Source organism: Cydia splendana, chromosome 11, assembly GCF_910591565.1.
Source record: "Cydia splendana chromosome 11, ilCydSple1.2, whole genome shotgun sequence".
NCBI classification, from domain to species: Eukaryota; Metazoa; Arthropoda; class Insecta; order Lepidoptera; family Tortricidae; genus Cydia; species Cydia splendana.
The window spans coordinates 3655753-3678386 of NC_085970.1; the positions used below are offsets into that span (position 1 = coordinate 3655753).

The 22634-nt window shown below is 38.5% G+C and overlaps 3 protein-coding genes across 4 annotated transcripts in view; 2 read left to right on the plus strand and 1 right to left on the minus strand.

Annotated features, from left to right (window-relative positions):
• Positions 1 to 3614, plus strand: part of LOC134795197 (hemicentin-1-like) — a 40106-nt gene extending 36492 nt beyond the window's left edge. Inside the window, exons 42-47 of the mRNA XM_063767027.1 lie at positions 6 to 86; positions 197 to 269; positions 1256 to 1360; positions 2183 to 2311; positions 2607 to 2732; positions 3476 to 3614. Coding sequence (XP_063623097.1) covers positions 6 to 86; positions 197 to 269; positions 1256 to 1360; positions 2183 to 2311; positions 2607 to 2732; positions 3476 to 3570 — 609 coding nt within the window. The 3' untranslated portion in view covers positions 3571 to 3614. The remainder of the gene's footprint in view (positions 1 to 5; positions 87 to 196; positions 270 to 1255; positions 1361 to 2182; positions 2312 to 2606; positions 2733 to 3475) is intronic.
• A 1473-nt stretch (positions 3615 to 5087) lies between these two features.
• On the minus strand, positions 5088 to 8555 carry LOC134795000 (uncharacterized). Of its 2 annotated transcripts, none has more exons than XM_063766857.1 (6): positions 8376 to 8555; positions 8063 to 8274; positions 7635 to 7687; positions 7056 to 7154; positions 5990 to 6104; positions 5088 to 5263 (listed from the first exon to the last, which is right to left on the minus strand). In XM_063766857.1, the coding sequence occupies exons 1-5, from the start codon at positions 8432 to 8434 to the stop codon at positions 6000 to 6002; spliced, it is 528 nt and encodes a 175-aa protein (XP_063622927.1). In that variant the 5' UTR covers positions 8435 to 8555; the 3' UTR covers positions 5088 to 5263; positions 5990 to 5999. The 2 variants fall into 2 exon arrangements, with proteins under 2 accessions (XP_063622927.1, XP_063622926.1); XM_063766856.1 differs by having other exon boundaries at positions 6004 to 6104; positions 8376 to 8537.
• A 368-nt stretch (positions 8556 to 8923) lies between these two features.
• Positions 8924 to 13065, plus strand: LOC134794730 (centromere/kinetochore protein zw10-like). Its single transcript, XM_063766513.1, has 4 exons — positions 8924 to 10563; positions 10980 to 11183; positions 12164 to 12432; positions 12851 to 13065. Exons 1-4 carry the CDS (start codon positions 8961 to 8963, stop codon positions 13061 to 13063), a joined length of 2289 nt encoding a protein of 762 aa, XP_063622583.1. The 5' UTR covers positions 8924 to 8960; the 3' UTR covers positions 13064 to 13065.
• The last annotated feature ends 9569 nt before the right edge of the window (positions 13066 to 22634 follow it).

Sequence of the window (22634 nt, forward strand, 5' to 3'; positions counted from 1 at the left end):
AACAGATCAGGAAATGTCCAGATTTGCCTAAGTGCAACTCGTCAGAAAACGAAGTCTTCAACACAGATGACGATGAGTTTGAAAATGTAAGTACGTTTAGTTATATGACAATTCACATACAAAGTGATCGGTTTTCATTGTTCTTGAGTATACATTGTTCACAAAGAATTATTTACCTATATTTTTTGTTTACCAGAGTCCTTACACACCGGAAGCGGCCTTCGAATTCCAACCGGAAGTGGTAGACACAGAAGATTTTTATACTCCGGGTGAGTTTTGATTATCTATGAACTTGACGCACATGTGCGTCATGACTTTACGGTGTGCATCAAAACGCACAATAAGACAAAGTTTCTTCACTGATATTTTAAACCTTCTTATTTACATAATTAATAGACCAGATTTGTCCGGCTGTCAGTAGTAGTTAAAGCCTCTTACAACTCCTCCGCGTAGGCCAAGAAATACTATCAAGATGCGTAAAGTAGTGCAATCTATTGTAGCTACAAATTTCACAGATGGTGATATCCGATACGGTCTCGAACATTATGCGGTCAGGATTGTCGTACTTTGGGAAGCCAGTTACTTACTACAAATAAAAAAACGAATGGTGCCATACAGCACCGTCTACTTCATTTGTTATTGATTTTTTGCCGCTGCACTACTTTACGGCTCTTAGTATTTCCTTATTAGGTATTTATTGTTTGCGGTGCAAGGTATAGTCCTTTTTTTTTTTTTTTGACGCAGGGGTAAATGCATTTAGGCATCTCACCCCCAAGGGGGAGGGGGTGGTATGTGGGACTCGCTCCTCCCATAACTCCCTCTGCTAAGCAGAGGGAGGGGAAGAGAATACCCACTAACATCCCCTGCGGCGTTGCCCGCGTTACCGTTATTGGGGGACGCCACGGGTTCGCAGACCATTCCACCGTGTCGTCCCCCCGGCTGCCCCGGATACTATACCGGGGGCACCCTCACTTCATTCGAGGGAAGGATCAGCAACGCACTGATCCTTCCCCCAGACGTCGAGAGGGCCCTTTAACGTGGGTCCCCAGCCCACAGGCCCTACTGGGGGAGTAGGCGATTGATATATTGTAACCGCCTTCTCCCCATCCGTCTACGCCGGAGCGGGTGCGCATTTGCTCGCTCTTCGCGCTCCCGTTCCGCTACCTCTTTTTTCTGCAAGACCTCTTCGCAGAATTTTAGCAAGGTATTGACCTAATGCAATGCAAGGTCCTATAAAAAATTTTATTTTTCCCAGCTACATCTAAACCAGCAGTGTACGAAGGCCACGTCTTGCCAAACCCTAAGCAGGGTCCATGCGAACCGGGATTCACGCACAACGACACCATACAAAGTTGCGACGGTACGAATTAAATGCACTATACCGGGTGTGGCCTGTAATATGAGCAAAAAATTAAACTGTAGGCTGTACTCCTCATACTGACCAACATTTGTTCAGCTACTTTTAAAAATTACTTGTGGTTTGATTTTTAATACACTTTAAAGTTTATTCTGAGACGCGCAATGTATTGCGAATTTTGTTATGTTTAAGGCATGACAAGCAACGTCAATCACAATGATATGGCGTGGCAATGGCGTCCATTGAAGATAATATTTATTTGTATGAAAAATAGGGAGTCTAAATACTTCATAATTTTTAAAAGTTGTTGAACAAAAGTGTCCCCTTTTGAGGAGTACAATCTATGTTTTAATTATTTGCTCGTGTTACAGGCCACACCCGGTATTTAAGTTCTTGTTTATACATTACTCTTGACTGACTATCGATGGACGTTTTGTTTTTGAAAGGTTTATGAATAAAATTTAATTGTCACTTAACAGTGTAGACGATGGTATACGTAATTTTGCTTACGTATATACAAGTTGATTATATTATGTCTGAGAACTTTGAGATTAACACCGAAAACGTGAAAACAATTTAGCTGTTTTAGGTAACATACACTTCGGCGAATCATGTGGATATGTTTTCTATGGAACAGCTGGTATGGGGCTAACCCCATAATACCTAAAAGTTGTTTAGTATGTATGGTCTATATATATTCACCTCCGATTTATTTTTCACATCCAAAAGGCTTAGACCGATTGAGTTTCGTTTTCCTGAAAAGCATTTGTGAGTAAGTCAGTTTGTTCCAGATTTCGCCGGTTAATTTAGTTGTTATTCTTGCAGATATCGATGAATGTTCTATAAACAACAATCACTGCCACATGACGCAGATGTGCGTCAACACGGTCGGCGGGTATCAGTGCGGCTGCCAACCCGGATACAGCTCTCTGGGCGCCGGCCTGCGGTGTATGGGTGAGAGGAAAATTCTTACTTCGGTCCCTCACATAACGTACATATGAACATATGTGTTGACACACTGCAACATGACGTAGATGTACGTCAACTTGATCGACGAGAGGAACTTACCACAGTTGAAATTGTTAGTTCTGAAGCCTATGACAATCACTGCAATACGACGCAGATATGCGTCACGGTTGGCGGGTAGCGGTTGCAGATACAGCTACAGTTGAAACCCTTATTTTTTAAGCTTCTGTTATCTTTGGCTGAGGCTTGCCTACAATATTTTTAACAGTTTTTGTTTTATTAGACATGAACGAGTGCGAGTTAGATACGGATGGGTGCGAGTACGCATGCGTGAACGTAGCGGGCGGGTATGTGTGCGCGTGTCCGCGACATCTGAGGCTGCACGCAGACAAACGACATTGTTATCAACGTAAGTTTTTCATACCTACCTACTAATAATATAAACTAGCGACCCGCCCCGGCTTCGCACGGGTTACCCAAAACCTTAACAAATTATACACCTTCCTCAAGAATCACTCTTTTGATAGGTGAAAACCGCATGAAAATTTGTTCAGTAGTTTTCGTGTTTATCGCGAACATACATACATACAAACAGACAGACGGGGTGATTATAAATGCGAAAGTAACTCTTGTCTGTCCGTTACCTCTTCACGCTTAAACCGTTGAACCGATTTAGATGATTTTTTTTATGGAGCTAGAAGCCCAAGAATGGACATAGAATCGTTTATATCAATCATCATCATCATCATCTCATGCAGACGAAGTAGCAGGCAGAAGCTAGTCATTTCTATACGACTTTTACCTAAATAAAATTTAGGAATTATATTTCTCTGTGAAGAGTAGACCTCGCGAATCCCCATTTTGAAAAAAAAATTTTAACTGAATCGACAAAAATGCTTTCAAAATTTAAATGTAATAACACTAATAACTGAATAAATTATTAGTGTCCGCCCGAAACCGGATCATTTGTCGAAATGGTGTTCGGTTATGCTCTAATTTTGACCGAAACCTGCCGAAACCGGAACTTCGGTCAAACACTAGAATTTTACAATATATAGGCGACGGATGGTGCGTGGTTAGGCAGCTGTATTCTCGGCTTTTGTATAACCATAATTTATATTCTATTAATTAGTGAATCTATATTGTTCGCAGCGTCTTCCCTCCATGATCCGTATGAAACTCCAGATACAGAGTACCTGAGCGCACTAGTTGAATCTCCGGCTAAGTATAGGAACACGAGGAATTGAAACTTCAAACGGAGCTTAAAACTTTTATTTCATTGCTAATATACATAATCAATATAATTCTGTAATATATATATTTGTAAATAAAAATTTGATACATATTTTTATTTTTTCTAGGCATAAATTCTACATTCATACATAGAGTCAGCAGCAGAAGTTGCTAAGCGGGCGAGGTGTTCAAAATTACCTTGACAAGCTCTTATTCTCTTAACAATAAAGTCGCGTCAAGCATTTTAACACCTCGCCCGGTTAGCAACTTGTGCTGCTGGCTGTACCTACTACAAAAACGAATGTTATTGTTAGGTCTATTGAGGTTATTTAATTTTAATTGTTGATTGATTTATCTAAGTTTAACAATTAACCTATGACACTGTGGCTGGGCCGGCTGGGCCACTAAGGGCCACTTGCACCATTCCTTAACCCGGAGTTAACCGGTTACACCTGGAGTTACCATAGTTACCAGTACAAATTGACTGGGTTAACGGTTTAACCGCTTAACCCCGAGTTAGAGGGATGGTGCAAGTGGCGCTAAGTGGTAAAAAGCTACCACCGACATCCGAATTTCGAAATTTCGATTCCATACTGAAATTTGAAAGTTGTCTATCTGAGGACCTCAACCCTCCTACGTGGTTATGGTTCTTATGTCGTAGGTAATTGAGTTGTTTATTACAAATATTAATATAACACTATAAACAGGTACGTCTAATTGTGCTGGCTTTGCCATCTACATATCTAAATCGTGAATAAATAAAAATAACAATAACAATTAAGTGGTAACTTCGTATAATAATATCGAATCCAAACTCCAAACCAAAGAAAAAACCTACTAATAAAACCAGATAGGTGCGTGTCGGACCACGCACAATGAGAGGTTCTGAACATTCAGACACACCAAAAATCAATCACTTTTTTAAAGGCCAAAGTGATATTGATAACGTTCTAATCAGAAAATTAGGTTCTATAGCCATAAACTTTGGGTATGTATACAGGGCTAATTTTAACGGACCACACACATCCTAACAAAATATTTATCCATTAGTTCATTTTAAATCTTATTGCAATTTCCATAGGAGATTCAATTACCTGGGTAAAGTGAACGAACGATTTTTTATGCAGGTGGTTGTGTCACGTGGCACGAGCGGTTTTACTTTAACAATAGACAAAGGATTAGCCGTCGGGGTCTATTAGAAAGCTACAAACTATACAGAAGGTTCACTCTCTAACAAAACGCGTCTATTACGACAAATATGACCGCTAGGTGGCGCAAGCGCGAGCAGGCGTCCGTTCCGTAGCGGTGCACGGCAACTACTACTGCTAGACACCAAAATTGGTGTGGACCGCATGTACTTGCAGCGACGCGAGAAATCGCGGAGTGAGCCACGCCTGGCGCAAGTAGAATGCAGAATAATACTACACGAGTGATTCGCGAATGGTGCGCGATACCGACGCTTTCGTTGCTCATTCGCCATCATGACGATCTACACAGTAAGTAGGACCTCATATATGCCAAAAAAAACATATTTCCAAAGTAACAATACTTAAATGAAAATACAAATAACTGTGAATGTCGGTGTGAAGTGGTGAAGCACATTAGGTGGCGATGGGGGGCAGGCGCTGGCCTAGACCGGATCCTAGGACCTTCTTGAGAGGTCCTCGCTTGTCCAGCACTCGCTCGTCGGCTCGTCGGGGGACGTGTCTAGAGGGTCATACCCACAGCGGTGGTCAATAGATTTGCATTTATTAACAATAATTTCAATTCTATTTAATTTTTTTATTTAATGAAGATAACAGTGATCTTATTTTTGTTAGTAAATTCTTAAAAATAATGTTAGTACTTAAAAGCTAAATTTGATTTTACATTTAAAATTATTTCATGAATTACAGGACAACATACATGATCAGAAATCATCTTTAGGATGTTGTTTGGGCTGCCCATTAATGCCCATTGGGACGTTTTTAACCCACTGGAGAAAATTTGCTTGTAATCATTCAAATTAGTAGGAGCGAGAGCTTAACCTTGAGGAGTTCAAGAGTTCAAACCAAAAACTAGTTCTGGGCATAATTTTTATTGGTGCGTTTTAGACCTATGCTCGTAATTTTTTTCTATCGAGCGAAAGCACAGAATAAATAATAGTACTACCGTACAGAAAGGACACTTCCTACTAACCCGAAGTTTGACAGCGGTTCAGGGTCGAATCATGCTATCCCTTTTATATATATGGCACTGTCCCTTTCGGCTATTTAGGGTTGTCAAAATTCAAGTCATTATCTTATCTGTGGTCGTGCACGCAAAGGGACGTCAAGTTGTGTCAACCCTAATAATTGCTCGGAGCAATGATGAGCCGAACGTAGCCGAGTTTTTACGAAGTCAGGAGTGTCTCCCCACTGTCCAAACTCTCTCAAAAGGAACCCGGTATAAAACAATAAGATACTTACTGCCAATACGAGCCGTTTCTCTGCAGGCGCATGATATTGTTCTGACAGATCATCAGCTCGTTCTGCAGGTACGTCCGCTGGTCGTTCACACGCACGAACAACTGAAACACATTCAGTAGCTACAAAATATACATAAACATTGGAAACGACTCTTTTTAGCGTCCGCCAACCGCCACATTTTAAATCGAAACTAAAAGTTGAAAATATTGGTCCTTCGAACCGGATCTTTTGCGTGTGTGATTGTAGCAGGAAACCTCTCATTTCTGGCTCAGTACGTTGGTCCCTGCATTTTTAGGCCACATTTCTCACATTTAGGTATTTATTTACCGTTAATAAGATTTCCTATTTGTGACCACTTGAACTACTTTGCCTAATCGGTAAATCGGAGAAACTAAGGATATTAAACTTGGTCCTTCGAACCGGATTCCTTCTTTCAAATGCATCCTATTAATGGTCTAATTTTGCTATTGGCGAGGATAAGAGATTCTTGTAAGAACGTGACTTTGACCTTGTCCAAACCTAACGAAAAAAATACAACCATTCCGTGCAGATAATAGTAAAAAAATACATACATCAATGTTCCCTAATTTCTCCGTCATGCATTACAAAGCTACTTTCTCGACCTCCGTGTTCGACTCGCGTGCAGTAATAAATGCCGATAAAATTAACATTTCAGGAATTCTGAAGGTCATGCCACGCCATTTATGAATATATTTTAGCAGTGGCAAACCCGAGCGGCACAAGATGGCGGCTAACTGCATTTTTCTTCTTCTTCTTCTTTACTAATTCTTATAGTATTGTTTGTTGTAACTGTTATAGTTTGTCTTGTGTGTACACAGGAAGTTAACAACAGGCGGTCTTATCGCCAAAAAGCGATTTCTTCCAGACAACCTTTAGGTCCTTCCTTCCAATCCATTCCTTTCCGAATACAGAAAACCCGCTTAAGAAGTTTCTGAAGGGATCACGCCAATAACGCGTCTCAAAAAGCGGTAAAGCCATAAATGTATGAAAACAATTTACAGCTAGGGATCTGTAACTTTACACAGTTTTACCTTGGACTCGGAATCGAGACGCCACTCCTTACTGCGAAGGGTGCTGATCAGGTCTGTCTTGATCCTCTCGAACCGCTTCACAGTACGAAGAAGCTCAGCCTGGAAAATATCAATCAGTGACTAGTTAATGTTGACCCCATAACTCTCTCCCTTCCTTCATGGCTGAGGGACGTGACGAATGTGGACACTTTTCACCAGCGCTCTCCAAGCCGCTCTGTCTTGGGCCCAGTGCATGCTAGCCTGACCCCATAACTACGCAGCTTTATAGTATTTTTCCCAAGTAGCCGATAACTGGATTGATTAACTGTTTCCTGTCCCTCGTTGTCATGGTTACGTCCCTAAGCCATTCTTGGGATCAAGCCTTATAGAGTCAGACCGAGAAAAGTCTGCAGCGATTTTGATAGCCCACGCAGTGCAAGTGTAATTTTAAACGTCAAACTTCTATGAAATTATGACGTGTAAGTACACTTGCACTGCGTGGGCTATCAAAATCGCTGCAGACCTCTTGGTCTGACTCTATGGAAAATGACGACTAATGGTTGATGTCAAGCGCTGGACAAAACTATAAGTAATACTTACTGGAGTAAGAATGTCGAGGTTTATGTTCAAATCATCGTGCTTCAGCTTGCAATCTGAAAAAAAAGCATACCTTCGGATTTTCACCTTAAATGGCAAAGCTCCTGATGTAACTTCATAGCAAAATTGCATAGCTGGTTGCTGGTTCATAGCAACAGGAGCTGTGGCATCAAAAGTACCATCGCCCACACTGTTAGCTGTCCATCGGTGGACCTTATGCCTCTTGTAATAAGGTCCAAAAATGTACAGTTAAGACTGTTTATAGCTGACCATTCGTAAACTTTATTCCAACAACGGACAGTTTCTACTTTTCTAGCGTTGCTATTAGTAGGTACACGGGGTAGGTACATACACCCAACTGCAAAAGTGCATGTTCATAATGTGTCCATGCAATTTTGCAGCTCGCTGTATCTAAGCAATTTGCATCACACCTGGTCCGCAAATTTTGGCGTTCTTCAACTTTTCTTTCCAAATAGGCAGCTCCGCTTTCAACTGGTCTATTGCGTCCAGGAGGTGCTTGTGCCTCGAGCTCTCCCGCTCCAAGTCTTCATCGTTATCCCAAATGTAGTCGGTTTTACGAAGCTCGTCTTGAACCGACACGATTTGCTTTTGGAAATCATCATTCTGCCAAGCTATTGCCTCTCTGTTGAAAAAAAAACAGTATGGAACACAAAGAAGGAATACACCCAATAGTCGTTATGAGTCCATGTTGTAAAGAGGGTACATGTCTCTGAGAACTTTGACCTGCATGATTTTTCATGGTCTAACTCGGTCTTCAAGTTGTCGATCTCACTGTCGTTCATTTTTCGATTAACTAAGCGTAAGCTAAATAACTGCAAAACAAATTGAAAGGTAGGGCAGAGGTGGCCTGTTACTATTGATTAAACAATCTTTAAGCTTGAACGTGTTTCAAGGTTCAATATTTTAGGAGAATTTAAAGATGTAACACGAGAAAACTTGTTCTTTTGTGGAAAAGTTTAAAGAATAGTACTCTTTTTTTTTTGGCCAAATTAATATTTAATTAGAGTTGTTTAAGTCTAAATTAGTGTTAACTTTCTTTTGTTTTTAAATATAGCAGAAACAAAACGCAAGTTCGGTGCGTTCGGAATATAGTTTCAAATATTTCAATATCTGTATGATGGGTCAAAAAGTGATTGATGATTTTTAGTATTTATACGCGTTTCATATATACTTTTAGAATAATACGAGTATTCTATTATTATCAGTATTATTGGGATATGGACTAATGAATTTACATTGATAATTAATTATTATTGCGTAATTATTTTGAAGCATGTATTATGAACGAACTGTCACGTTACGTCACAAATGTCAAAGCATATTCGAATTTCAAAAATCAAAACACTTAACCGAAGTTTATCCGATAATACAAAAGAACTACTGTGTTTCGAGATTAACTTAAACAAAATGAGTTTAGTAAGTGCTGTGCTACAAGAAGTCGATTCTACTAAAATGAAGGATTTTAAGAAATATAGCGACGAATTAACGCCCAGGCTCAAAGACCTCATCGAACGTGTGGAAATATTATCATGGACATTGCAGCAACATTTTATCGACTCTTACCTCAACTACACCACAACGAAAAGCCTGGAGCAATTGAATTACAAGAATAGAAAAGGAAACATCGTCAATGACTACGCTACCATCACTGAAGAGTTAAAATCCTTGCGTGAAAAGTTCAACATTACTGACGAAGAGTTCAATGAACGTTGTGAAAAATTGGACAAATCCATGGATGTTTTAAACGAATTTTGTGTTGCTGCTGAAGGTAAGCGCGTCTTACAGGTTGCCAACCATGAATTCAGGAGGCACAATTACTGTGAAGCTATGTTATCCATTAAAAAGCTTCAAGATCAGATCCAGCTCTTAAATTTTAAGGGAGACGCGGCTAAAGCTTTGCTAAACTTGATAGCGCAAGCTGAAAATCAATTGTCATTGTATACTGCTCAATTGAGTGTGGAGTGGGAAGATCTTTTCTCATGGTCAGAGCTCCCTAGTCTCCATTTCCTCACTTATTCATTGTCTGTGCAACAGAGTGATCCTATTATGCTACAGAAAGTTCTCAGAACTTTATATGTAACTAAAAGATTAAATGCAGAGTTAGGTCAGTTTTCCCATTTCTTCATAGATCAGCTTTTACATAATGTGATAAGGCATAACTGTGAGATATTTACTGAAGACCACATAGGTGCTATTTTCTTCAATATTAAAATAGATTTGGCCAACAAGACTAAGCCTAACTATCAGACAATATTCATCAACCTAACAGCCATCTTTGAGTTCCTGCAGTCAACTCTGGGCTCTCAGTTGGAAGGCGACCAAAACTTCATCGAAATTTTTGGTAATTCCATTAGACAAAAATTCTTTAATAAAATAATTGATGATTGCATCAGGAACAACTTGCCGTCCTGTAACAGTACTTATGAGAACTACACCACCCTTGTTGTGGAGTTGGATGCCTTCAACAAGTTCCTCATAGAGTCTAGATTTGTAGAAGCCTCAAAATCCCCGCTGAACAAGTATATAGATGATACGGAATGTGTGCTGTACAATAAGAAGTGTGACAAGCTACTGAATGATGTCAGAAGTTTGTTGAGCCAAAGTCTTTCATACGGAACAGAGGTGGTTGGAACAGAGATCGTAAATGAAAATGAGTCCATACTGGAAGTAACGGAAAAGACTGAAAACACATGGGATTTGAACAAGCCAGTATTCCTGCCTAAATGTGTAATATCACAAAATGTGAAACGGATTTTGCGGATGATTTTGGAGCATTTAGAGGAGAGCATCAAATTGCCGGAGAAATATAGCACTCAGTTGGTCTCATACATCAAAGATATAACAGGGATGTATCAAAGCATTGTACCTAAGAAGTTCAAAATTAATTTGGAGTGCTGCCCTCTGGACATAGGTGAGTTAAATAAAATAAAATTCTATAAAGACTTTTACACAATGCTTAAGGATTGTGGTGACAAATGGGAATGAGGGTGGGATTAAATGGGAAAACACAGTTTTTAGGGTCCCGTACCCAAAGGGTAAAAACGGGACCCTATTGCTAAGACTCCACTGTCCGTCTGTCTGTCACCAGGCTGTATCTCATGAACTGTGATAGCTAGACAGTTGAAATTTTCACAGATGATGTATTTATGTTGCCGCTATAACAATGAATACTAAAAAGTACGGAACTCTCGGTGGGTGAGTCCGACTCGCACTTGTCCAGTTTTTTTATATGTTCTTTATATTGAACACAGTCTTGAGAAGGTAAAACTAACTAACTTTAAGTTAGTTAATCGACATTTTTATATTGACATTATTTATTCATTTCAGCTCTATTCTTCAACAACTGCTTCTACCTGGCTCACGGGCTTCTAGGCCCCCCGTGGCGCTCCAGCCTGCCCGGCCCGCTAGCTGATCACTTAACCACAACCATGCTCGTCTGCATCCAGGACCTGAGAGTGCTCGGCATGGAGAAGATATCCCTGTATCTGCAGAAACAGAAGAATGTGATTACTCAGAGCATTGAGCCTAGTGGTAAGTTTGATAATTACAGCCATATGTGTCTATGTGTGTGTATTTATTTATCTATGACTACAAGCAGAATAAGTTTTTTGTCATAACTAAATTTCTAATTTATTATTGCTTTTATTAGTTTATTACCAACTGAAAATTCATCTAAGTAGTACCAAAACTGAAAATTAAAGATTGCTTTGTTTTATTACTCCTATGGCTCCCTTTGGTCATCATCAGATCAGCTTGATGCCATCATAATATTGCATAGCCACAGGTTTTATTTAAGTATTTTTGATCCATTCGGAAATAGTTCTAATTTAGCTTGTAAGATTTGGTCCATTAAATGGAAAGATTAGAGAATCTAACGAAGGGTTCCGTACCATTACGCAAATAACGGCAAAAAAAAACCCGGGCAAGTGCGAGTCGAGGGTTCCGTACCATTATCTATAAAAACGGTCACCCATCCAACTACTGACCCCTCGGACTGACCCCGCCCGACGTTGCTTAACTTCGGTCAAAAATCACGTTTGTTGTATAGGACCCCACTTAAATATTAATTTCATTCATGCCGCCAGCATCCTTGGTACAATGCCTCAAGGGCCTATTTTAGATTTAAGCTAGTTATTAATTTCGTTTAGTAGTACCACTGTATATATATTGTATGTAAATAAATGTTTTATTAATTTCATTCTGTTTTTAGTATTTGTTGTTATAGAGGCAACAGAAATACATCATCTGTGAAAATTTCAACTGCCTAGCTATCACGGTTCATGAGATAAAGCCTGGACAGACAGACAAACAGACAGACGGACAGCGGAGTCTTAGTAATAGGGTCCCAGTTTTACCCTTTGGGTACGGAACCCTAAAAAAAGAGGCATTTAAAAAAATATATAGGCGCGAAGAGTACTTACCATAGAAAATTTGAATTTCGCGCCTTTTTCTACTGACAAGTTGGGTCTGTTTCAGTATATGTATAACGGTTTTTGTCGTTTTCCTTACAGAACTCTCAACCTGGTCCAAAACTAGCTACGAGCAGTTCGACACAGCAGTAAACAACGCCATAATCCTGATGAAGGACCTCAAATGCAGCTGGCACCACATCCTGCCCACTCGGATGTACGAGTTGGCCATGTGCACTCTGGTGCAGGCGTTCTGCCAGTCCGTTCTGCAGAGGATCTTCGCAGACAGCCGGCCTGTGCAGGAAGACTTAGTTTATATGCTGGCGGTGAGGCTGCAGGACTCGGTTGAAGATATCACTACACTTTTTGAGGTAAGTTCACACTAAATTCACCATTGGATCTTAACACATACACTGCCAGCGACCCGCTAGGCGGGTTCTATATTCGTAGGCGCTTTCCGCTACAAACGGTTTTTCCCGTGTTATCGGCTACGCTCGTAGCGCGTAGCTCGCGCTGGCACTGAATGTGTTAAGAGAAAACCTAATTAATCCCAGCTTTCAGTTTAGCTTAAGCTCTGTCTTGAGGGTTCACGCTAGACCGGGCCAGGCCCGGGCCGAGGCGTCCGACATGTCATTTTCTATGACGGCTATTTATCGGTGATCACGTGATGCCTTCCATAGAAAACGAAGCGCCGGAAGCTCCGGCTCGGTCTAGCGTGAGTCATCCTTAATTCGTTTGCATTGATTTTGTTTAAATCGTGAAAGTTTAATTAAGTTGTTCCCATTACAGGAGCCGATAGAACTCGACAAGAAAATCAACGTATGGACGAAGTTCACCAAAATGCCTCAACTCCTCAAAGCCCAGCTGCTGGAGACCGCAGACGGGTGGAAGAACAATAAGGAGCTGGCCCAGAGCTACTCCTGCGAGGAGGTCCGACAGATTGTCAAGATGAGGTTCCCCGACAACAAATATAGGCTTAACATGTTAAAAGAAATACAGTGATTACTTTCAACTTTGTGTGACCCATGTTGAAAAACATTGTTTATACATTCATACTGTCTCTGAACAAGCTACTTTTTACAATGCAAATACACAAGAATAAATAAGTTTATTTTATTAAATATTTTGATTTGTGTTATTTTAAGTAGAAACACTACTGTAAATTAAAATAAATAATTCAGCCTATATACGTCCCACTGCTGGGCACAGGCCTCCGCTCATGCGTGAGAGACCTGTAGTCCCCACACTAACCCAAGGCGGATTGGGGACTTCGCATACACCTTTGAATTTCTTCGCAGATATAATTAAATATACAGGTTTCCTCACGACTACTACGAGGTTTCTGTAAATTATGAACTGAAAAAGATGTCATTTACGACACAAAAAGTGACCAGCAATGAGATTATAAACCAGCAATCTGAAGGCCAGCCACATTTACCCGTATAGAACCTTACTGTTTACAAAATCATACATAAAAGTTAGTGAGCATGGGTAAACTTGGCTGTGAAGCAGAAAAAAAGGTTACAGTAGGTATTAAAACCCATGACTACAGTGGTCTTAAGGTCTCACTGATGTAGGAACACTACAAAAAGTTATTTAGGCAATGTTTAGGCATCGTTCATAAGGAGTTCGTTTGATTCGGTCAAAATGCGTTTTTTGAAAAACAAATTATAGTCAGCATTCGATGAATGTAGTATGATACCTTTGGGTATGGTGCTTTACGCACACTAGCGTCCCATGCCCTCCCCCTGCCGCAACCCCCCCTTTTAGCATGAAATATGTCCCGGTTGACAGTTTTTTTTGTTTTGGGGAAAGTATACAATATAGGAAAAAAGTGTCAATGAAAGAAATGATCGCTATTAAATTCTTAACAAAAAAGGTTATATTCATTTTTTTGATATGACGCACCATATTGATGTTATGGCTAGATGAACTTCGACAAAATTTAACCGTTGAAAAACTAGTTGAAGATCAATATAACAGTACGTGATAATACTGAAAGAAATTTTACACGGAGAATAATTTTGCAAGCTTATTTTCCGTATAAGATTTCTTTCAGTACTATCACGTACTATTATGTTAAATGTTATATTGAACTTCAACAAGTTAATACTCATCTCATGTATGGTAAGTCTAACCAAAAAGTTGCATGTAAGGTCACTGTGGGCAAGTCCGTCTACAAGGCAAGTCCGTCAACACGTTATAACTTTTGAATTTGAAGGCGTATGCGACTTTGGAGTCCAGTCGAGTAACCAGTTTTTCACGCTAGTTCCGTCACTGTAAAACAGATGGCGCTGTGACAACCAACTTCAGAGCAATCCGCCTCAACAAGTCATTTCGTGTTTTGAACTCGAAGTCATAGTGCGACAACCGTTCGAAAATTTTTTTTTAAAAATAGTTTTTGAAAAGATTGTGCATCAGAAAGTAACTACGTAGGTAGCATAAGAACCAGTTGTCTTTATTCTATTTTTAAAATATCAGAAATTAGCTTAGTTTTGTAATTATACGTTCCACAATTTATCATATGAAAATTTGACTAAGTTGGAAAGTCCGTCTATTATGTTCAAGGCAAGTCCGTCATATGCCGGACTTTCGTTAAATCAGAGATTACCAACTGTTTTTGCGACTTTAATATTATAACCATTTGATAAGGTATCAAAAAATCCTCCTGACTTTGCACATGATGTTACTTTATTAAATTTTGATCTCAGTAAATTAAAAGAAACGATTAAAATTCATTTTAAAATTACTATTGATCTTTTATTTCAGAAATCAAAAAAATAATTATGTTTAAATATTTTCCAAAAAAGGTTTACCACCCCATCTTCGTAGTATATGCCGGACTTGCCTTTGTTTTAGAAAAATGGTGTTTATTTCGAATCTGAACCGTATATTGACAAGTTTAAAATACACTTTTCATTGTCTTGATCCGTTCTTTTTAGGAATTTGACTACGAACATATACACACCCATAGATTGGCTGATATCATAACTAGACGGACTTCCCTTAAACTGCACGGGAAGTCCGTCTACTCGCCGAATTTTTAAAAATGTCATTGTTTTTGCTTAATTTGTGCTTGAAATGATCTGTCACTAAGGCTAAACTATTAATTATTAAATTCTTCATCGTATGCGATTACAAGCAGTAACATAGGTGAATAATTAACGGAACTAGATCACTCCAAAGTCAAAAAAAAATAAAGTATGCCGGACTTCGCCACAGTGACCTTAATTTAACCTTTTTTGTTTAAAATTTATTAAGGTTTATTTCTTACCTTGACACTTTATTCCTAACTCTAAGTAATACTTTTCTCAAAAATTTAGTAAAAACCGTCACCCGGGACATATTTCATGCTAAAAGGGGGAGTTGCGGCAGGGGGAGGGCATGGGACACTAGTGTGCGTAAAGCACCATACCCAAAGGTATCATACTACATTCATTGAATGCTGGCTATAATTTGTTTGTCTTTCCCATACATTAGAACACAACTTGACCGAATCAGTTGTCAATAACTTTGCTGGCTGTAGGTAGTTATGTAGGTACTGTGTCATGAGCTTAGGTTTAGGTGAGAAATAATAATTTATTTACATATCGACGCTTATCATGAACAGTGGCACAACTCAAAATGAAATGCTATTGCAATAAGATTATACAGTGGTACTACTAAACGAAATTAATAACTAGCTTAAATCTAAAATAGGCCCCTGAGGCATTGTACAGTCACATGCAATAATATGTTACGCAAAAAAGGCCGCAAAAATATCTGACGCGATCTTATTTGTAGAGCCATAAGAGCGTGTCACATACCTATTTTTGCGGCCTTCGAAGAGTAACATATTATTGCAGGTGATTGTACCAAGGATGCTGGCGGCATTTCCTCGCTGTATGGCAATGCTGATACGTTGTGCGAGGTAGCCGCCAGCTCTTCGGTCACCAGTTACGTCAACCAGACGCTTCGCGATTTCTGCGAACAACTTGTGTGCGCTGTAGACTGGAGGAAACCGGACTGTTTTGAAAAAAGTCGTCGACATCTCTTCTAAATACCTAAAACTGGTATGGATGTGTTCCTCGTGATCTCTAGAATACGAATTGACCGGTTTTAGTTTATGGAGGGGGGGACGGGTCGAAAAAAAGGGGGGCAAAGATGGCGGCCGACCATCATTGATATTTGTTCAAATCTTGAGTCCTATGGGACCGATTGGTTCGTGTGAGGTGTCGTTTGAAAAAGTATTAAACGTGGTGGTGTAAGTCATACAAGAGAGTTAAGTAGCGATTGCGATATAAAAAGCTATAAGACTTTATCACACGTTTAGAAACTTAAGTGCAAATTGCAGATTATTTACTCATATAGATGTTAAGGTTGTTCAATTCATTCCGTGCTATAAGCTATAACACTAGCAGTTTAACATGCATTATAGCGCCACAAAACAGCTACTGTAGATCTTAAATCTTTAGATGAACCTTTTAAACACTTTTATTTCACCAGAGCCTGTAAACTGTAAACTAAGACTAAATATGTAGCTATTCTAGAGCCAGGCTATGTCTTTAGGTAAGAAAATAGGTGCTAAGTGTCGCCTAATTGTTTGTTGGGATTTGGGTGCGCAGTGACCCATGCTGAACAAAATTAATTATTACTTGGTTATATAATATCATACACCAATAAAACTTATGTTTTTGGAAAGCTTATGAAAAGTCTCGTATATTTTGTAATTACATTAATAGCGGTAAAGTTATAATTTATTGAGTTAGAAGCATGTTTTAGCAGTACTCGTGTGCGTGCACGGTAAAGAATCATATGTTATCAATTATTTTGAAAATGACTAAACTTATGACTACAGTTATTGAAAACTAATTATAGTACTTTTAATATTCTTTCAAATGGTATCTATCACCAACTGATCAATAAAATAGAACCCGAGAAATAATGAAAAGTTGACGCCGGTCGCCCGCCATTTACGTGACTGTGCGTAGTGACCCATGCTGAACAAAATTCGTAATTACTTGGTTATATAATATCATACACCAATAAATCTTATATTTTTGGAAAGCTAATTAAATTATACGTACATTTTGTAAGAATATTATTGGAGTAAAATTATAATTTATCGAGTTAGACGCATATGTATTTTATCAGTACTTATGCCATCCATGCACGGTAAAATAATCATATATTTTAAAATATTTTGTAAATTACTTAAGTTATGACTACAGTTATTAAAACCAATTATAGTACGTTTAATAACCTTTAAAATGGTACCTATCACCAATTGATCAATAAATTAGAACCCGAGAAATAATGAAAAGTTGACGTCGGTCCCCCGCCATTTACGTGACTGTGCGTAGTGACCCATGCTGAACAAAATTCGTTATTACTTGGTTATATAATATCATACACCAATAAAATTTATGTTTTTGGTAAGCTAATGAAATGTCTCATATACCTATTTTGTAATAAAATAATTGCGGTATTGCGGTAATTTATTAAGTTAGACGCATATTTAATCAGTACTTATGCTATCCATGCACGGTAAAAAATCAAATATTTTAAAATATTTTGTAAACGACTACAGTTATGACTACGATTATTATGAAACAATAATAGCACGTTTAATACTCTTTCACCTCACATGAACCGATCGGTCCCATAGGACTCAAGATGTGAACAAATATCAATGGTGGTCGGCCGCCCACTTCCCCCCCCCCCCCCTTTTTTTTTTCGACACGTCCCCCCCTCCAGAAACTAAAACCGGTCAATTCGTATTCTAGAGACCACGAGGAACACATCCATACCAGTTTTAGGTATTTAGAAGAGATGTCGACGAAAATCGTGAAGGAGAGGACTTTTGTTTAATTTTCCTATACCTACACTACTGGGACCCCATGGACCTAGAGTATCAACTCCAAATGGTACAAAATGGTACTCTCTACCGAGCCTCTTATATTTATTAGGTACGTTATTTCGGCGCTTTCCGCCGCTCCGTCCGCTTTTACATTAGTCCGTTGGAGGTGGGACGGTGCCAGTGTGTCTACGAAGGTACCAGCATCCCACACTAACATCCGTCCCAAGCTCCAAGGAACTAAGGACATAGGGCCTCTTGCCATTATCCCGGTTTAGGTTAGAAAAAACCGATATCCATCTAATCCACTCCAGAAGAACATACTTTAGATCACGTTTTTCACTTTCCGTTGCAGTTTGAACATGGCTGAATCAATCGCCTGAATAAATGCGTGCGTGCCATATTTACATTACACGGTTGCGTAACGGAACAGCACGGAAGAGCGGAAATAGGAAAAACGTGGAAAAAGCATGAGCAATATTTGATGTGCACTTTAATTTAGACAGTTTTATAAATCGCCTATATAATTGCCGTGGTTGTACATAATATGTAGGGCAATCTAATTTTTTGTTATATTATATGTTTAGTTTAACATTACGTGTTTATTCATTAATTAATACATTCGTAATCCCGTATATACCTAATACCTAGTTAACAGCGTATTTGAGTTTTTAAGAGCCCATCAAATGTGCACACTAGCGCTACTACTAAATAATCGTGATTATTTAAATTTAACGAAAGATATTTAAAAAAAGGGGGCCGCTACGTACTGTATTGTGTATTACAGTACCTTTTGAATACATCAGACTTAGATTTTATGTTGCTGGATTCGGCGATCTATGAACTCATAACAAAAACGGCCGTTTTAACTTTGTACGCACAGATTGACGAATCCAGCAACATAAAAACTAGGTAGTTTGATGTATTCAAAAGGTACTTGAATACAAAATACAGTACCAAGCGGCCCCCTTTTTTAAATACCTATCGTTAAATTTTAATAATCACGATTATATAGCAGTGGCGCTAGTGTGCACGTTGCTGGGCTCTTAACCTTTTGGCCGCCGGACCTAGGGCCTAGTCCGCAAAGACGCTCACTCACACGCCAGAGCAAATTTTAAGTAAACAACCAATAAAAAGTTTAGGGATTGCAAATAGTGATATCGATATTTACAATTTATGGTAAAAATCTTCTCAATTTGGCTTTGTTCTTAACCAACTTTAATTTATTTCGAAAATGCCAAAAATTAAAATATTTTTTACACACGACAATGTTAAAAATAAAGGTCTTTATCATTAAAAACAACCACTAAACAATATCGATTCATGACGTAATATCACCGCACTAGGCTGTACGAGAAGTCTTTTATACAAGACAACGGCGCGCATGGAGTCCATGCATGCATGCGGCATGCATTGTATAAAAGACTTAGACCTTATTAAGCCCTTAAAAAAAAGCCTATTTAGCTCTTTAGCCCCCGAGCCTAGTTCTATTTAAGATCCTAAACTCTTGAGGCTAATAACCTTATTAAGTCCCAAGAGTCTAGGCTCTTAAATAGAATTAGGCTCGGGGGCTAAATAGCCTTGTAGCCTTTTAGGCGTCAAGAGATGAGGCGAGCCCTAAAAAAAGAGCTAAAAGGCTCGAGTCCTTTGGATCACTAGCATGGACTGCCCGCAGTGAAGACCGACAAGGACTGTTTCCGTGCGGATTAAGTAATAATAGTCTCTAGGTCGACGGCGTAAGCGCTTAATGGGTACGTAAACTTTATAAGCGTAACGTTAGAGCCGTACATCGTGTGTCGATAATATAAATGTATCGGAACTGCATTGGGGTGTAGCATGTGTCTGCATTCAGTCATTTATTAATAAAATATTAAACAAACACAAAAAATTCAAATCCATCATCATAATGAACATTTAGTATAAGTACATTAATCTACTGAACAATTAACAATATCCTAATAACAATCAGTCCTAAATATCACATATGGCACAGCGTTAAATATGTTTCCTTGAAACATTTAGTCGAAACTTATATATGTACCTACTATAATTATAATTAGTATAACTATTTATTTAAATTACTTATCTCATGTTCAACCAAAATATAATAATATTGAACATGATTACATGAATCAGTCTTAAATAGCAATTTACTTAATTAAAATAAATAATCACCTTCATTTGAATTATTATGAAAAATAGAGTTAAACCAAGATAAGTCGATTATGATAGCTCGAAAGTCGGTGGTAAATTTAAAACTTAATTTTACGCGATTAAGTCCCATCGTCGTGAATAATAATGAGTCAAAGTCCTAACTTCTTATCAAAGAATAATCAGCTGTCCTTTTCGGTTCGAGCGAACAAAGAAAATTTTAAGGGTTATAAACCGTCACATAATAAACGCTCGGCGCCTCCTTTGTTCCTACGTGTGATTTAAAACAGTGTGGTATTTTTATACACTTGAACACGTGTGCGTGACTAAAAATATGCATGTGAAAATTGTAATCATCTTTAATTTAAAATGATTCATTATTTTACTGGTCATTGACAAATTTATGGTATAACAAAAACTAAGCTAACACTATCGTCTGAATTGATTTCTGATAGAAGGCGTAAATAATTGCGTTTAATTTTTGTGATAAAGTTTATTCGACCAATCAGAATAACATAAATGCAAACTGTTTAAAACTTAGGGCGAGATGATATAAAAAAAAACCGGACAAGTGCGAGTCGGACTCGCCCAGCGAGGGTTCCGTACTTTTTAGTATTTGTTGTTATAGCGGCAACAGAAATACATCATCTGTGAAAATTTCAACTGTCTAGCTATCACGTGAGATACAGCCTGGTGACAGACGGACAGCGGAGTCTTAGTAATAGGGTCCCGTTTTACCCTTTGGGTACGGAACCCTAACAACGTTAATTTTCAATATTATAACGAAACTAAAGTCTGATAAATAGGTACAAAAATATTAAAATGTACTTACCTCGAAATCAATCTCATCTAGATTTTCAGTTTCAGTAAATATTTCCGTTTCATTTTCAACTCCTAAAATTCGCAAAAGCTCTTCTGTGATCATGCTCAACTCATTTGAGTTATTGTTTATTCCACTCATTTTAAACACTTATTAATGAATTCACATAACCGGGTCAAACAGATCACTGTGTTATGTCTTTCCTGTAGACATACACAAGAGTTAAGGGCTATAAAGGTTAATTTTCTTATTTAACCCTTATCCACCTGAAAAGGTCCTCCTTTTATTAAGAGAACTATGATAAAATCATTACTTACATGCCCACAAGCTGTTAACTATTGCCCACAGGAGAGAAAACTAGTGTGTTATCGCGAACAGTACATTTTTCTCTCCTGTGGGCAATAGTTAACAGCTTGTGGGCATGTAAGCAATGATTTTATCATAGTTCTCTAAATAAAAGGAGGACCTTTTCACGTGGATAAGGGTTAAATAAGAAAATTAACCTTTATAGCCCTTAACTCTTGTGTATGTCTACAGGAAAGACATAACACAGTGATCTGTTTGACCCAATCCATAGCATTTGATTCAAATCGGTTGATTCAACTAGTTCGATAGGCACGTATACTTGTTACTGGTAGTACTGGTATACAGTCGATCGGCAAAAACACGCGCACAATTCATTAAGGTACAAAATTCGTATTGATGACGTCATAAACAGTTCATGTACCTATAGCTGATGTTTAAACGCGTCTGCAAGTGTGTCATCTACAATCAGATCCCGTTATTGGAAAAGGGCGGGGATCGGAAATGTTCGGGAATGCATGTTTCACATACGACATGTTCCTTAGATGAGCTTCTCAGTTCCCGTATTACATCCTCCCTACTATGACAATTTTTCGTAAATTTTAAATATATAACATTGGGGCTATTCATAAATTACGTCATTTCAAATTAGGGGGGGGGGGGGGGTCTGGACATCGGATGATGGTAGCATGACGTAGGAGGAAACGGGGTCATTCGAAGCATGATTTTTGGATGATGTTAGGGGGGGGGGGGTCAAAAATCGTCAAAAATCGATGACGTAATTTATGGACAGCCCCATTCTCATAGTTAGGCGACACTGACTAGTCCGGGCCGGGCGAACGCCTGTACCACTCTTGTGCGAAGCGGTCACTGCAGGTGCAGGGGTATCACTCCCCACTACACTAGACCACAAGGACATATTTACTTCTCTTATCTACAGCTGAAGAAGCTCCCTGAACTTCAGCTATAGTTATGCCTGTCTCTCTCTCGTTTTACGTATTCTAGTTACTAGTTACCACCAATTGGCATTTAATAACAAGTCTTCAAATGCTTAAATAAAACCAGATTTGCGATTTGATATTTATTTTGAATATTCTCATATCGATTTAACAGTCCCATCCCTAGCTGTCTTGTATACAAGACAACGGCGACGAGGAACATGAAAAAAGTTGAAATCTGGAGCAATTTTTTTGATAGCCTTATTATAAAAGAATGGATTTATATAGGTGCTTTAAATGCAATTTTTTTTAAAACACAAGGATCTAATATATTAAAATAAGTGTAAAAAAAATAGCAATTGATATTTTTTTCACATTTACCGAGCGGTTTTTTTTAAATGTATTTATCATAAAGTTCACAACAATTTTGTAACAAATTATATTACTATTTATTATTGAATTTGTGTCTTGTATACAAGACAGCGGCGCCAGTGTACCGTCCTATCGTTGTCTTGTATACATGCC